At 33.5% G+C, this 16,776-nt stretch overlaps 2 protein-coding genes across 2 annotated transcripts; both read left to right on the top strand.

Annotated features, from left to right (window-relative positions):
• Window positions 1–10,923: 10,923 nt before the first annotated feature.
• LOC121748717 (uncharacterized protein At5g01610-like) lies at window positions 10,924–12,635 on the top strand. The gene is made up of 3 exons (XM_042143203.1): window positions 10,924–11,214; window positions 11,880–11,934; window positions 12,076–12,635. Exons 1-3 carry the CDS (start codon window positions 11,113–11,115, stop codon window positions 12,453–12,455), a joined length of 537 nt encoding a protein of 178 aa, XP_041999137.1. The 5' UTR covers window positions 10,924–11,112; the 3' UTR covers window positions 12,456–12,635.
• Window positions 12,636–12,766: 131 nt separating this feature from the next.
• On the top strand, window positions 12,767–14,807 carry LOC121748719. Its single transcript, XM_042143204.1, has 3 exons — window positions 12,767–13,066; window positions 13,240–13,362; window positions 14,469–14,807. Exons 1-3 carry the CDS (start codon window positions 12,826–12,828, stop codon window positions 14,624–14,626), a joined length of 522 nt encoding a protein of 173 aa, XP_041999138.1. The 5' UTR covers window positions 12,767–12,825; the 3' UTR covers window positions 14,627–14,807.
• The last annotated feature ends 1,969 nt before the right edge of the window (window positions 14,808–16,776 follow it).

Here is a 16,776-nt window from a genome sequence, read left to right as displayed (position 1 = left end):
TTAATTTTTAAATATATAATTTCTTCAAACGACCTTATCTGACACCTACATGAAGGAGAAATTGAAATGTGGCATGTAAGTAATTTTTATAATAATTCTTCATAACTACTATACGAAATTGAAGATCAAAACGAATAAAATACTTTGATCGCGACTCATGATTTTCATGAAAAAGAGTTACTATTAATATTGTTTATCAAACCATCTCTCTCGTAATTAGAGATAAATGCTCGAGTCAAACAATGATAAACATGATAGTAATAGTCAAACAAACAAAACGAAGAAATGTTAGCAGGATTACAATTTACAACGATAATATATTAGTGTATATAATAGGAGTATAAATTATTTATCGTATTTTGCATAGCGATATGAATGATTTTATGAGAACTTACATTTCGAGTCATGAATCTAACTATAAATATAAGATTGTGTACAAGTTTGATAATGCCATATTTATAAGAAATTTAGTTTCTACCGGACAATAATAAAATAAATAAACTTTTTTCAAAATTAGTTTGAATATGAAAAATATGAGACACGTAAATAACAATATATAGAACAATAATAACTGGCTTATTCGATCAAACGGGGCGTTCCCATTGATAGAAAAAACCCGATAGATCAATCTTATCTATCTTATTCGCCAAACTAAATGTCTTATCTTGTTTAATCAATTTATCGATAATGATTTACTCTATTCGTCCCACTATAAGCGAGACATTTTCTTTTTTGGGATGTCCTATCATAAGTGAGTCATTTCCATTTTAAGTAAAATATCATTTGTCATACTTTTTTTTCCATCTACTTTATTTTTTCTACTCTTCTACTTTTCTCTCTCTTAAACTCTTTAAATATCAATTCCTTCAATATTGTGCTAAAAGAAGTGTCGTGTTTATGGTGGGACGGAGGGAGTACCGTTTTATGAATTGGAATTTTGTAACATATATAAATATAATTTAGTAGTACTACTTCATTAAAATTGTTATTTGTATTTTTCCTAATCCTTTTTAATACGAGAGCCCGACTTATACGACTTCTCAATTTGTTTGAGTTATATCATGAAATAAGCAGGCTAAATGAATGCTACATAAATGAGAGAAAACAAATTAATTAGATTGAACATCTTTTTAGGTCCATAAACTTTGTCAAAGTATTATTTTAGGTACGTGAACTTTGAAAATATCATTTTAGGTCCGTCAACTACAATTTAATATCATTTGAGGTATTTTAAACTTTTTCTGGACGAAAATGCCCTTAAGGCCTTCAAAGGGTAATTTGGATAATTCTTTCGTCACTCATCTTGCGCCAGAGACCTATAGTCCACGGACCTAAAATGATATTTCACGAACCTAAAATGATACTTCGATAAAGTTCGTGGACCTAAAAAGATGTTCTCTCAATTAATTATTACCCCAGCCACTCTCCACTCAATATTTTATTCTTCAATATTTCAAAAAGGAAGACCATTTTTGCAAATTATAAGAATACTACAACTGTATAATTATAGGAAAAATCTTCGAATTAGAAAAAAGTCCTTGATTGTGACATGGGGTCATTTGAAAAGCATACCAAAATAGAAAGAAAAGACGAGGAAAATGTAAATTGCACCCTTTAATTTTATTAATTTTAAAAGTGAATTTTTTGGCATTTGGTTATTAGAGAAAAGAACAGTAGAGTCACTTTCTAGAAGATAAAAATCAAAGTCGAAATTAATCGTTTTGGCTCAAAAGGAAGAAAGCTAAATTAATTATATTCCCACGGGTTTGAATATTTTCTTTTTTCAGATAACCAACCTTCGATTTTCAAGAGAATTTTTAGGCGATTTCCAAGAGATTATTCAGTCAACATGCGAACTAACGAAAGTTAGATATTTTTATTTTTGGATAATTACCATAAAAATTCTAAACTTCAGCCATATGGACCAATTTCCCAACTTTAAAATCAATTTGAAAAATCATGAAATTTGAATTTGTTCACTGACGCATTGATATGAGTTTAAATTATCCATCAGTTACAGACTTATAGTTCATTAGACTTACAGTTCATTGATAAGAGTCTTAACTATTAATGCAACTCTTTAGCCTAAATTATCAATGTTAGTTCCGTTGCAAGAGTCTAAATTGTCAAATGAAGATATAAAATGTTTACAAACTCAATCCAAATTGAAACTCATATACACGAACATGAAAGTTATGGGGTACAAAGATTAAAATGAAAATAAATAAAGGATGAGTTTTATAAATTCTGGTACTCAATTTGAGGGTAAGATTTGAAAAAAAATATATTTAAAGAATAATTTGACTACATCTCTCCCCTATTAAAGAAATAAAAAAATTGAACATTGTTTTATATTGATTATACAAAGATATACATGAGATTTAGAAAGAAATAAAGAAGAATTTGACTACGTACATGAAAAAATGAACATTTTTTTATCGATTATAGTAATTGATATATATTCCATAATTATCATAGAAATTAGTCCCTATGTAACTCTGATCCAAACTGAGCAATACAAAATTAAATTATAAGCTCCAAACTGAAGTCATGTTATCCCAAACTTTAATCAATATATTAACATTTAGTTTATGATCTCTCTCAGCATATGAAATGATTGTTTAGTACTATCATAATTGTGCATGAATTCTTAGAATCTTCTGTCTTGTCCACCAAAACCTAAAATTTTGTTGGGTTAGAACTCCCAGATTGTAAAAAAAATCCAAATAGAATTGGTTTAGTTATTTACTTAAATAGGTCAAAAGAGAACATATAAATATCTAGGGATGTCAATGTAACCCGAACCCGCGGGCCGGCCCGAATAACCCGATAAAAATACAGGGTTAGGGTTGTAATTTCGCAGCCCGAATTTAAAATCGGGCCATTCTGGCTGACCCGTTCGGGTTGTCGGGTTAGGCGGGCTGACCCGTTCGGGTTACGGGTCGGCCCGTCGGGTTGAAGGCTTCTGCATAGCGAGCAGTTTTTGTAACGGTCATAACTTTCTCTACAAAGCTCCGATTGAGGCGTGCAATATATCCACGCGAAGCTCTTTCGAAAACGAAGAAAATGATATGTATTTGAGGTTTATCAGACTTCAAAATCGCGAGAAACATTGACTCAAACAAGGCTGCTGCACATCCACATATTTTGTGTACATTTTCTAATTCATTTTCTATCATTTCTCAACAAAGATGTAAACATATCAAAATATATAAATATAATCAAAATCATCCAAGACAACCCTCTAAAACCATGCAAAATCCAAATACGTCAACCGACTATATAAGATCACGAAAAAAATCACTATGTGGTTCATGGATTCATAAATACTCGTATATAAAAGCTTTCTTTTAGTATATTTCCAATATAATAGTGCAAAGTGTTTTGACGCCGCTTCGTCATTGAATTATGCTTACTTTGATGATTCTTAAAACAAAGATAAATTATTATTTGACTTATTTACAGCTGGAATAAATTAAATTTGACTAATCATAATTCAAGAAAACTTAGAGTTACTCCAATTAGCTAGCATCTTGATAATTCACTCTTTAACAATTCAAAATATTTTTGTTACATCTACGATGCACCTCTAACGTTATGAAAATTTTATTTAATTTTCTACGAATTGATTTATGTTTGAATTTTGAAATAAAGTGTTGATTTATGTTTTAAATACATAAACATAAACATACTATTGATAGATATTTTGTAAATAATTAAGTAATGAATAAGTTATTTAAATCTTTTTTAAAAATATTAAAGAAAATTAAAAATACGTATTTCATTGTTGAATGATTAATTAAAAATATGTATATAATTAAAGAAAATTTAAAATACGTATTATTTTTTTGAAAATATTAAAAGAATTAAAAATATGCATTGGCCCGAATAACCCGGTAGGTTAGCCCGAAACCCGAAGGGTTAGGGTTAGGGTCGAACTTTTATAACCCGAAAAATCATAACCCGAATAGCCCGTACCCGAATGGCCCGACAACCCGAATGGGTTGACCCGAACCCGAACGGGTTGGCCCGATTGACATCCCTATAAATATCTACCATTAGTGTAGGAGCTAGGAGGCGTCCATATTAAGAATAAATATCTACCATTAGTGTAGGAGCTAGGAGGCGTCCATATTAAGAAAAAAAGAGAAAAAAATGTGTAAAAGGAAAGCAGAGAGAAATAGTGTTCTCCAAGTTACCTGCACTGTGCAGTCTCGGTTTGTCATGACAGCAGGTTCAAACGTTGTCTGATTGTGCCTCCGTAGTGTTGTCAAGGACATGACATCATTGCAAACTTCTTGATAATAGTGGATTTGGTAAACCACTGGATCTCATGGTCTTTATCTCTTCACGTTGAAGAGAGTTTTTCACGTAAAACATTAGTGTTGCTATTTTCTATTATCGCTTTTCATTATCATCCCATTGATTCGTCTATATTAAAAACTATCGTGTTCTTACAAATTAAAGAGGTTTATTTATCCGTTGTGCCTTAAAATCAGGTTTCACATTGCAACATCTAAATAAACCAATGCTCAACATTGTTTCTCCTCAACAAAAATATAATTAGTTAAGTCTAAAATTTCATATTAAGAACCTTACCAAGAGGCTGATAGATCTTCCCATCCTCACCACCACCACCACCACCTCCCACAAACTCCCTCGCCACAGTCTCCAGCCGCAGCGCCGCGTACGCCGCCTTCCGCCTCTCCTTGTGCTCCCTCCTCCTCCTGTTCTGCTCCTCCAGCCCCGCCCTCGCCTTCTCCGCCGCCTCCGCCCTGCTCGTCGCCTGCTCCAACCGCATCCTCATCTCCCCCGTCTTCGCCACCGCCGCCTCCAACTCCCTCTTAACACCCTCCATCTCTTCATCACTCTCCATCTCGCTATTCTCCTGAGGCTCAGAACTTATAGCAGCTTCCTTCAACATCCTGTTCTCTTTCTTCGCCTCCTCGGCCTCCATTCCCAGCTGCTGAAGCGCGTTGTACAGAGCGGTCTTCTCGCTCTGCGCTCGCGCTTCAGCAGCCTGGGTTGCGGCCAGCCGCGACCGCCCCTTGTGGAGCTGGAATTTGAGGAGGGCTATCTCCACCTGCGCCTCCTTCTCTTGCTCTCTTGCTCTCTTAGCCTCGGCGTCTTTCGCCGAGCATTCTGTCTGCAGACGCGCGAAGGCCGAGTCAGCCTCCGCGCGCAGCTGCTGGAGCTCAGCCAGGCGCTGGGCCGAGCTCTGCAGGGCGGACTCGAGCTCGGCGAGGCGGGAGGTGGCTTCCTCTGATTGGTTGATGTAGAAATTCTTCTTTTCGTCGGAGTTTTTGAGGAGAGATGAGAGCTCGTCTATGGTTTTCTGGTAATGGTCGAGCTTCATGAGTGCTTGCTTCTGCGCTGCCTCCTTTGATTCCAGTTGAACTCTCACGCTTGCCAGCTCTCTCTCTAGCCTCTCTATCTCCACTTCCTGTGTTTTCGAGATTTTGCAGCGTGAATTGTCGGAAAAACCATGAAGTTTGGTTAAATTCGATCCATCCCCATTTTTAATCAAGCGGAAAAGATTGATAGAAATTTGGATTTGTTCAAATAATACAATGCCAGATTTTTTGTGAAATTATATCTGATATGACAGTTAGAAAATCTTGCAAAAATGCAATGTGGTAAACAATGTCATCTAGGGGTGGTAAATCGTACGTGTTGTGTTGTTATCGTGTCGACACGATAACGACACGACACGATAACAACAAACACGAACACGACCCGTTAAGAAAACTCCAAACACGAACACTGTCCGCTACCCTCAGACACGGACACAACACGAACCCATTAACGACACGAACCACTTCTGGTCAACACGACACGATAACAACACATATATGACACGACACAATAACGACACTATAATAATAATAATATTATAATATATTAATATTATTTCTAATATACAATTTTAAATTTTAATTTTAAAATTTTAAAATTTTAAAATAAATAAAAAATAATAATATTATAATATAGTAATATTATTTCTAAACGTGTAACACGAACACGATACGAAGTTTTCGTGTCGACATAATAAGGACACGAACCCAATAAGCTTTGACACATACCCATTAATTTCGTGCGGATTCGTGTCGTGTTATCGTATCGTGCCAAAAATTGTCAATCCTAATGTCGTCTATTGATGACATAAGCAAAAGGGTAAATTGTAAGAAAAGTTGGTTAAATTTTGGTCCATTCCCCAATTTTTAATATCAATCTGAAAATTATGAAATTTGGATCTGATCGTAATTATACAACAGCGGAATTAATATCATTGTATTGAACAATGTCGTCTTTTCATACCGTATAACATTTGGTTGAAAAACATCAATAATGTATTACGGTTAGCTATCGATTTTTTCGTCATTAAATAATAGCAAACGAATCCAAACTCTTCATGATTTTTCTACTTGATCTTAAAAGTTGCGGGTCTACCAGAATTTGACAAAATTTCATAATTTTTCAAAGTTTTCTCTAAACAAAAATAGCATAAGGTTGGAAATGAAACTTACTTTGTCATTTGTTGGACTGTTTTTCCTTTGATAATTACTCTGTCCGAAAAAGGTGATTGCAGATTGAACTGATTCAATTGGTTTTGTGTCGATCTCCCCCATTGCTAATTCAAACACTGCCCACAAAAATGAAAAAAAGAAATCAACTAGCAACACTTGAAAAAAAATTATGATGCTATCAGTTAACATGAGCAATTGAAAAAGGATGGATTATCTGCTGATGTTGAAGAATTGAACTTACTCAAAATGAAGGGAAAATGTAGGAGGCATTGGTATTAGAAAGAGTGAGTTGTGAAATTTAATCAAAGATCTGTGCAATCGAGGTTTCAAATTTTGTCAAAATTCATAACTCCAAAAACCTACTCTTCTATGATTCTTTGTAATAATCGACCTTCATTCAACAACTTTTTAAACTGGTTTTTTTAAGATAAACTAATTTTCAATGTTAGTAATTACTACTATTTGTTAGGATTTTTCTCTATTGAAGAGATCTTGGATTGACAATGCTTCTAAATGTATCGTGGTGTGAAATTGGGTTAACAATTCTAGTATACTTTTTCTAACTTTCGTATTTTTTATGCTTAATATCCTTACTTCAGTTATTTGACTAAGAACCATTTGATGCTCAAAATATTTTGTTATGCTTTTTTAGTTTATTTACAAAGATACGTCATCCAGCTCAAATTCATAGTTGAAGTGGCCCAAATCATAGTTACAGTGCAGCTTAAAGCCCATATGGAAATGAGCCCAATTTAAGCTTGGACAATACTCAATTCATTATAATTATTATGTAAAAATCTTTTAGAATTGAATAACCCAATTCATTAACTAACTTTTTTTAAAAAAATTTACGCACACCCACATAATGAGTCAAATCAAATATAAATATCATATCAACTCAACTAGGGGTGTCGAAACGGGTACCCAAACCCGATTTTGCGGATACCCGTAACCGAAAACTTCAATATTATACTACCCAATCCCGACCCGTATAGTTATACGGGTAACCCGATACCCGCATCGGGTATCCCAAACCCGCAGGCATAATTTGAATTGTGTATTATATTATTCAATGGTATTATACTTTTAGTTTTCGCTTATCATCAATGCTAGTCATCTAATACAATAATTTTATGTACATGTTTGTAATTCTAGAATGAATTGTGGATTGTTGCTAGTTGCTACACTATGATTTTAGATTCGTATTTTTTTACTTTGTTGTGTTAGCATAATTTCTATCTATTAACTATACACAGATATGGTGATTTCTCATCTCTTAAATACATTATGACTACGTATTAAATATAATGCAAATCTAAATTTCGAATAAGCAAATATGATAGAAACATCAAGCATGTCTAAAATTAAATCACCGTTCAAAAGATTAATATAAAACCAAAAATAATTCACTTTTATCAAAAGTCTAAATATGAAATGACTTCAACTAAAAGTCTAAATATTTTAAATCTCTAATCTAAAGACACTAAACTAATAAAAGTTTCACTTTCACCAATCATGCAATACTTCGTTTGAAACTAATTAACTAAAATAAAATATTTGAAAACTCTAACCCTAAAAATAACGGGTATACCCGCGCGGGTAGCAGGTATACCTATACCCGCAAAAATTTAAAACAAACTACCCGATCCCGCCCCGTTTCCCATTGTCGTCGGGTAGCAGGTACCCGATATCCGGCGGATAGCGGATTGGGTTGAGGGTTTCCCGATACCCGCTACCCGTTTCGACACCCCTTTACTCAACTCCACCCCAGTTAATTTCGTTTACTATTATCATTTGCTCTTCTATACTTCTATACTTCTATAAATAGATAAAATCAAATTTTAGTGAATATACTAAAATTGAAAAACAAAACTATTTTTTCGTAGATGGATTAGTATAAATTTTGATAATCTTTTACTACCACTATTTGGCCAAATGTTTTTATCAAAATTTGTAATGACTTACCAATTTTTCTCGTTCTAGCACACTTATTAGTTTTTGGGAATAAGAAACACCATTTGTGAATGGCTAATTGCTATTAGTATGCTTCTTAACTATAAAAATTTTATAACTACAAAAGCAATCAATTAAGAAAAAAATTGCACATGATCATGTAATCAATGTTCAAGACACTGCACGTGATCTTTATTCCCTTCTCTCTAAATTCAGATTGTTCTCTAAATTGTGGTATATTGTTCTTATTACTTGTCGGTGCAATTAGAATAGTTAAACGTAAAATGATTTAATTGAAGAATACGAAGCGTAATACTATAAAATAAAAGATTACAAAATATTCAAGTGTTATTTCTAATCCACATCAATTTCAGTAGTAGCCCAACTTTTTATATAAAAACATCCTTTTCATTGAGAATTAAATAAACATTTTTGGTGGTATATTGTTCTTATTACTTGTCGGTGCAATTAGAATAGTTAAACGTAAAATGATTTAATTGAAGAATACGAAGCGTAATACTATAAAATAAAAGATTACAAAATATTCAAGTGTTATTTCTAATCCACATCAATTTCAGTAGTAGCCCAACTTTTTATATAAAAACATCCTTTTCATTGAGAATTAAATAAACATTTTTGGCCCTTTAAAGGCTGGAGGTTAGATCTCATATTTATGTCATCTCCCACCACGTATAATTACATCATGTAATGATTAAGGTTATATGTCTTATTCAATAATTTTCATGATGGTATTCAATTGTTTCAATTATTGAGTAGATTTTAAGCCTTCGAATTAAACTTTAGTTTGAAGGTTAGGTAACCCATCATCGTGACCATCATTAGATTCACAATATAATTGTTCAATAAGCATTTTTATTTGCTTAGTTTAAAAAATATTACTAGAATTTTAGTTGTTCTAATATAGTAGTCAAATTTCAAATTGGTTATAAATTATAATACTAAGCATCTATATTGGATTCAGTTGCAAATAGATCCAGATTTCATGAAATCTAATTTAAAAAACATGAAACTTAATACGCCTACAATCAAAAGAAAATTCTAGAAATCTACAAATCAGATGATATTCAAATCCATTTAAAATTTTATAAATTTAAAAGTTGAATAAAAATACTTTAAAATCTCACATTCATTTTTTATGAAACTTTACAATATCAAACCCAGCTTTAAAATATACTGTACCACTTGAATCTCACATAATTCCAAAATCCAGATAAATAAATACTACAACTAATTTTAATCAACATAAAATTAATACTTGAATGACAATGAATTTTCACGTGACTAGAAAAAAAAAGTTGAATCCCTTTTTCCCTATATTTAAATTTAACCAAATGAAAACCTGCATAAAAGAACACATTATTTTTTTGAATTATTTATTAATTTTTCATGAGACTTTTACCAATTCAAATTCTAAATAAAAGGCAATTTAAAATTGATACAGTATTTCGTAAATTTTGAATTCTACGTCTTCTTTTCATTAGATTTGACAAATGAAAATTTACAGAAAAAATACTACTCCTTCCATGCCAAGATATTAGACTCATTTCTTTTAGCAAAAGAATATAGGAGGTGTTGTTAGTGGTATAAGTAGAATTGGTAATAAAGTAGATTTTTACCATAAATAGAAATGGCTCAAAGAGGTTGGGACACCCCACGGTGATATACGAGTAGGGATGTCAATGTAGCTCGTAACTCGTGGACTGGCCCGAATAGCCTTCCAAATTTATAGGGTTAGGGCTGGAAATTTCTAACCCGATAAAATCAAAACCCGATTAACCCGCAACCCATTTGAGCCAAACCCGAAAATCCGATGGGCTGGCCCGAAAACCCGATAAAATTTTTATTATTCTATTTTTTACTCTTAATTCGACATTTCATTGATTAATTTTAACTTAAAAAAATAACTTTCAATTTTATATTAAATATACCAATTATATATTGAATTTTTATTAATATAATAATTGAAAATAAATTAAAAACTTCAAATTCATAAAAAAAAATATTTAAATTTCTAAAACATGTATTAAAATTCTACGAAATATCTCAAATATTAGTATTTGATCATGTTTATGATTGAGTTTAAGCATATATCTCAAATATATCATAATTAAATGTTTTACATTGTCTGAATATTAGTAATTTTAATAATTATTTATTGGATTGATCGCACGTTAATATTATCGGTAGCAACCCGATTAACCCGTTGGGTTAGCCCGAAACCCGAGCTTTTAGGGTTAGGGTTGAGCTTTTATAACCCGAAAGAAATCACAACCCGATTAGCTCGCAACCGATTGACCCGCAACTCGAGTAGGGCAGGCCCGATTAACATCCTTATATACGAGTCTAATATCTATGGACGGACGGAGGGAGTATATCTTTATTTTGTCACTAAAATAATTCGGCGGATCAGAAACTGGTTGATTTAAAAAAGGGTAGTCGAGTCGCAATCTTGTTTGTCGGGGCGCCGGTTTTTCTTCACTCTCTGCCATTTAATGCCAAATTTCCAATCTTGGATCAGTGGATGAGCTGTATCTCACACACACACACTGTTGTTTGAGAGGGATTTCATAAAGAGCAAGAGGAACCCTTTCATTCACCATAGCTTTTGAAAATGGAGAAAGCTCTGGTAAAAGTTGCCAGCATTAAAGCAGGTTCATTTTGGGTTTCCAAGAAAGCCAAAGAAGAGATCTCCAACATCTCTCAAGACATCTCTGTATGCTTTCTCTCTCGATTTGGTTTTTTTTTTGTCTTTCTAGGTTTTGTTTGAGCCCTCTTTCTTGTAAACATGAGCCTTTTTTATGTGTGATGAACTGATGATAATGCTGGTTGTAAAAATCAATGCTTGTTCTTGATTAGTGCTGAATTGGGTGCTTTTGCTGCTGTTTGAATCTTCACTTACAAAAGATATCACAATTTTTGAAAAAGACTGCCTTTTTAATGGAATGATGTGATTTAATGTGTGAAGTGCTGATGGAAAGAAGATTGTTGAATTCTGCTTTATGAATCTGTTTCACCAATTGCAGATTGCTTATATTTAGTTAGATTTGAAAATTCCATACAATTTACCTCTTGAGTTATGATGCCAATCTGCTGATAGATTGTCCAAGATATTATTCCTAAATTGCTGTTTGGAAGATTTAAAACTTCATGTAATGTATAGTATATAATGACTTGTTGGGTTAATTGATTTTCCTTTAGCATCATTATCTTTGGATTTGAGTATTTTGATTTGATTTTTCATCAGTACTCATTAGATATCTCATATCTATCATGTTGAAACTTAGTAGAATTTCTTGTATGCTACTACATGTCTTGCTCTGTGAGTGATGCTGACAATTAGGCGAAGATCATGACTCGTTTTTGTGTGTCGAATTCCAGACTCTGTCCAACACCGTTGAGGAGAAGGCGAAATGGATCTTCAACAAGCTCAAAGGTACATTTCAAAACCACAAGTTGAATGAACTTGCTAGATTCACATTCATTTTTGAGTAACACCTTTGGTCATGTTTGAATTATCATAAGATCAAAGCATCTATCTTCTTGAATCATGATGTGTTGCCTAATCTCACTACAGGAAAGCCATTAAAGTCATTGCCAGATCTCCTCCGAGATTACAATCTTCCTCGTGGCATCTTTCCCCAGAACATAACATGCTACGAATTCGAGGAAGCAAAGTCCAGGCTCATCGTGCACATGTCCTCTCCGTGTGAGGTGTCCTTCAAGGACTCGTCTGTTGTGAGGTACGCGACTCGGGTGAAGGCCACATTGTCGAGAGGGAAGCTGACGGGGATCGAGGGGATGAAGACAAAGGTGCTGGTGTGGGTGAAGGTGAGCAGCATCAATGTGGAAGGCACTAAGTCTGATAAAATCTGCTTCATGGCGGGAGTGAAGAAATCGAGATCCAAAGATGCGTACGAGATGCCTCGTGATGGCCTTCGAGTTGAAGAATTCTGAAATGCAAGACCTTCTCAGTGTGTCAATATATATTCTTGGAATTCTTTGGTTAATTTGTTTGGAAAAATCAATAATTATTGTATTAGTTGTTTGTCCTCGGTTTTCAAGAGTTGGATGATTTGGGAGTCTGGTTCTTGATTGTGATCAATTCATCAATACAAACAGATGTTGGCCAAATTATTTTTATTTTTACATTATTCTATCTATTAACTCATAAATCTATTTTATTTTGTCACTAACTCTCAAAATAAAATATAAAAAAATCGACAAAAAATTACTAATATTACTACTTCATTTTTTATTGAAGGAATTCCAACCAATAAAATCACAGAATATTAACCGAAAAACAAATTTCAGTGGGCTCGACGGTATGAGCTCCTCGCCGGGTTCGCCATCGCCGCCGCGAGCTCGGAAACCGAAGGATGAAGAGCGGCCTAGATTCTTCGACACTAAGGCCAAGAGCATGTGCTGGGCCAATGCTGACACAGTGCCCGGCCGTCACCCGGAGCGCTGGCGCAAGGATGCCGCCGGCAACGTCGTCTGCAAACGCTTCTGCAATTGCCAAGGCTGCCTCTGCTTTGAATATGACCACATCGTCCCCTTTTCCAAAGGTCCCCCCTCTTGTCAACTAGAAATTCAACTAGGATTATTCATTTTATACCGTTTTTTTTAAATTTTTTTCTAGGGTTTATAGATTGTGCTTACTGAAATTTGCGAGATTTCTTTTCATCTTTTAGTGGAAAATTTAGGGGAAAGTAAGTTGTGTAGTGGTAGTTTTGTGCAGGTGGTGAGTCTGTAGCAGAGAATTGCCAGATTCTACAGACGAGGGTGAACAGATTCAAATCGGATAAGGAGGGGATTGATGATTCCATCTTGAAAGGCTACTCTTGTGACATCAAGTTCACTGGTATACATAACTTTTCTTCTTCTTGCTTGTTTGTGCTTATTGTTTATCAATGCAAGTTATTTTGTTTGATATGCTTATGCTTGTGGCGAATAAATGATGCATCTTGTAAATGGGAAAGGATTGGCTCAACCAATACATGTGCTAGGTATGTATTGGGATGAATTGAGTAGTAAATGAGTGATTTATTTTCGTCTCCTTGAAATAAAGATGCTTCGTGTAATGTAATTGTAAGTGGTTTTATGACTGAACCATCGCCTCTGTAATACTTGCATAAGACGATGGTGGCAGTGTTGCGTATGTTAAGACATCTGCGAGAAGGTTAGTGAAAGGCATAGAAGGAGGCATGGGTTGTAAAAATTGGATGGAGTTTATTATGGAGGTTCAAAATTTTCAATCTAGGTGGAAAAGTTTGTGTAACTTGGAGAAAACGAACTTTTACAGGCCTTGTTACTAGTGAAAACTAACTTTGTTGATGATGATGAACTGCCTCTTCATGTATGTATTAACTGTATGATCTAGTGGCACACAAACCTACTCATGTTTTGATCTTTGTGATTATAGTACTTAGTTGATCAAATCACTTATCTTTTTATGTGTTTTAGCCACACTAAGCTTGAGTCAATGTGGCAGTTCTTGTTTAGGAGTTGTGAACCAAATGCGTAGGAACAGAATTAGGAAAAGAAAAGAATACCACACTGACCCAAAAAGCGAAGATCTGAAGGCACTGTTGTTGGTCGTTATGGCATTGGTTTATCAGTTCGGATGGATGACTTGGATGTTGAGTGAAACCTACTAATAATCCAAAACATCTCATATTATCTTGTTGATGGAGGCATTATTTTAAAAGAGTATATATTATAGATGCATACACCATATATATGAAGTTTGCTGCAAGTGAGAAGCAAGTCAACTGCAAATAAGCGCTTCTTGAGTGTGGTTATATTTGTCAAAATGACTATACAAGTATACATAATGTGTTTCAATATATGGTGTATATTTCTACAATAGATATTCTTTTACAATTTTCATCTGAATGTTTTATTGAGTTAATAAACTGTATCATCTTATTCTACTTTAAAGAGTAACTCTGCCATCTTATATGACAGACAAGGAGCTCGATGTCGTTGAAATGGCTGTCTATGGAGATGTTATAAGGCCGGGAAACCAGTGTCGCTGCAGAACCGTTGCTGAAATGCTCGGGCAACACATATCCAAAGATAAAAAGGCTCCGTGCAAGTTGCCCTACGATGACACCCCTTCATAGAAGTGAGGTGTTCAAAAACAAAGATTTCCATTCAAAGAATGTCGACTCAAATCAATTCTTGTAACAGCCATTACAGACTAATTGAATAAACAGTGAAGACAACGTGTCATTTATGGATTAATCGAAACAGCAGATGCATTCTGTTCTGAGATGAAAAGGTATGTTTCGTCTTATTTCTTCATGGTTCTTCCAAGTTAGGCTGTGAAGCATATTTTCCGTTTCATCTTCAATATACACATGGTACAATCTCTAGTTGATTCTTGGATACAGATTGATAAATGAAATGTTAATACTGCTGAGAATACTTCAATTTTATTAAAGCTTTCTTTTTTTATCAGTGAAACTATACTAAATTTAAAATTGACTCTTTTAACATGTATTCTTTACTTTGAGTTTTGAGCTGACATCAGTTCAGCTCAAAATATTGGTATATCGAATTTTCCATTAATTTTTTTGTGTACTTTCCTTTATAAAGTCGAATAATTATTTAAGACTTACACTAAATTAAAACGAATTTTTAAATCGTGAACTTTAAACATAGCCTTCTTTTATTCATTTTCACAAGATCCAAAGTGCCACTTTCTTAAACTTCTCTCTTCATAAAGTGAGCAAATTTCTGACATTGTCTAATATTTTGGAGATATTTCAAGAAATTGGAAAAGATCAATGTCGAGAGAAATCATGTAATATAATGAGTGCAATTAGCATTATAATGAGAAATAAGACGTGGGAAGCAGCAATGATTGAGGTTAAAATATTTGGAGTCGAGTATTGTAACATATCACATGCTACTTTCTAGTGAAAATTGTTGGACTGTCAAATGACAAATCCATTTAATCTAACTGCATAAAGTTAACTTCATTTATATGGATCACAACACTATATGATTATAATAACGTAATAAATAAATTATTGGTGTTTGCAATCTTTATTATGTATTCCCGTAATTTATGTTAGGACATTAGTATTACATGAAATCATGATACATAGGCTTATAAAATTATGTTTCTTGTGATCTTTTAATTATTTTAAACGTGGAGTAGTTTTAAATTTTCTTTACACAGACAATAATCAACAAACGCGATTACTAGAAATGAATGAGAATCATCTTCGCATAACAAAAATAAATTAATATGGGCACTTTAATTTTTATGATACTCAAAAATTCTAATGAAGCTATCTCGAAAAGGTTGAAAAATTTGATCAAATGAAATTGATTGTGAAGTTAAAATTATAGTAATCTTAATTATTTTAATTATTGCAATTTTAATTTTTAAAGAAGGGTATATATAGGAGGTGGAACTGAAAAAAATAAAATTAGAAGGTCTGAAATACTGTTAAAATGGTAAAAATAATTATTTTAAAAATTTCCTGCTATCGATGTTTTAAAAAGTAATTAGAAAAGAAAAAACATTACGAAATACTAGTTACTTACTAAAAAAACAACAAAATAAAATCGTGAAACACACCTCATGCGCGAGTGTTGTGCAAGTGCCCGTGTGCGGCTCGGACCTCATCCAAACCTCAACTGCGGTGCGACTGGCTTCCCCAACCGGCAACCCTATCCCTTGCACCGCACTGCGTGTCTGTTTCAAGTGACAATTGCATTGTGGATGTCTTGTAACACAAATATCTAATACTCCCTCCGTCCACCATTTAAAGAGTCCTTTTGACTTGGCATGACTTTTAAGAAATTTACTCCATACATGCCACATTAGGAGTCCTATTTGATTTGGGCACGGATTTTAAGAAATATAAAGAAAAATGGGTTGAATAAGCTAATAGATGGAGACCCCACTTATATATATTAGTTTTGTAATAAGATGTGAGTAAAATAAGTTGGTTGAATGTGAGACCTACTTACCATTTTTGGTAAAAGTGAAATATGACTCTTATTGCGGGACAAACGAAAATGTCAAAATATGACTCTTAATGTGGGACGAACGGAGCAGTTGACTTTGTGAAGAAAAGTAAAGTGATTGGAATGTGAGACTCATTTAAAGTATTAGTTTCATATTGTATCGTGAGTATAAAAAGTTGATAGAATGTAGGGTCTATATACTACAAATGGAATTAAGTAAATGATTTTATAAATTGTGGATATCCAAAATGGTAAAATAATAGAGTATTGAGCATACAGTGAATAAATT

The sequence above is a fragment of the Salvia splendens genome, chromosome 9 (genome assembly GCF_004379255.2).
Source record: "Salvia splendens isolate huo1 chromosome 9, SspV2, whole genome shotgun sequence".
NCBI lineage: Eukaryota > Viridiplantae > Streptophyta > Magnoliopsida > Lamiales > Lamiaceae > Salvia > Salvia splendens.
Note: the sequence above shows the minus strand (reverse complement) of the source record. Positions and strands in the feature narration are given on the sequence as shown.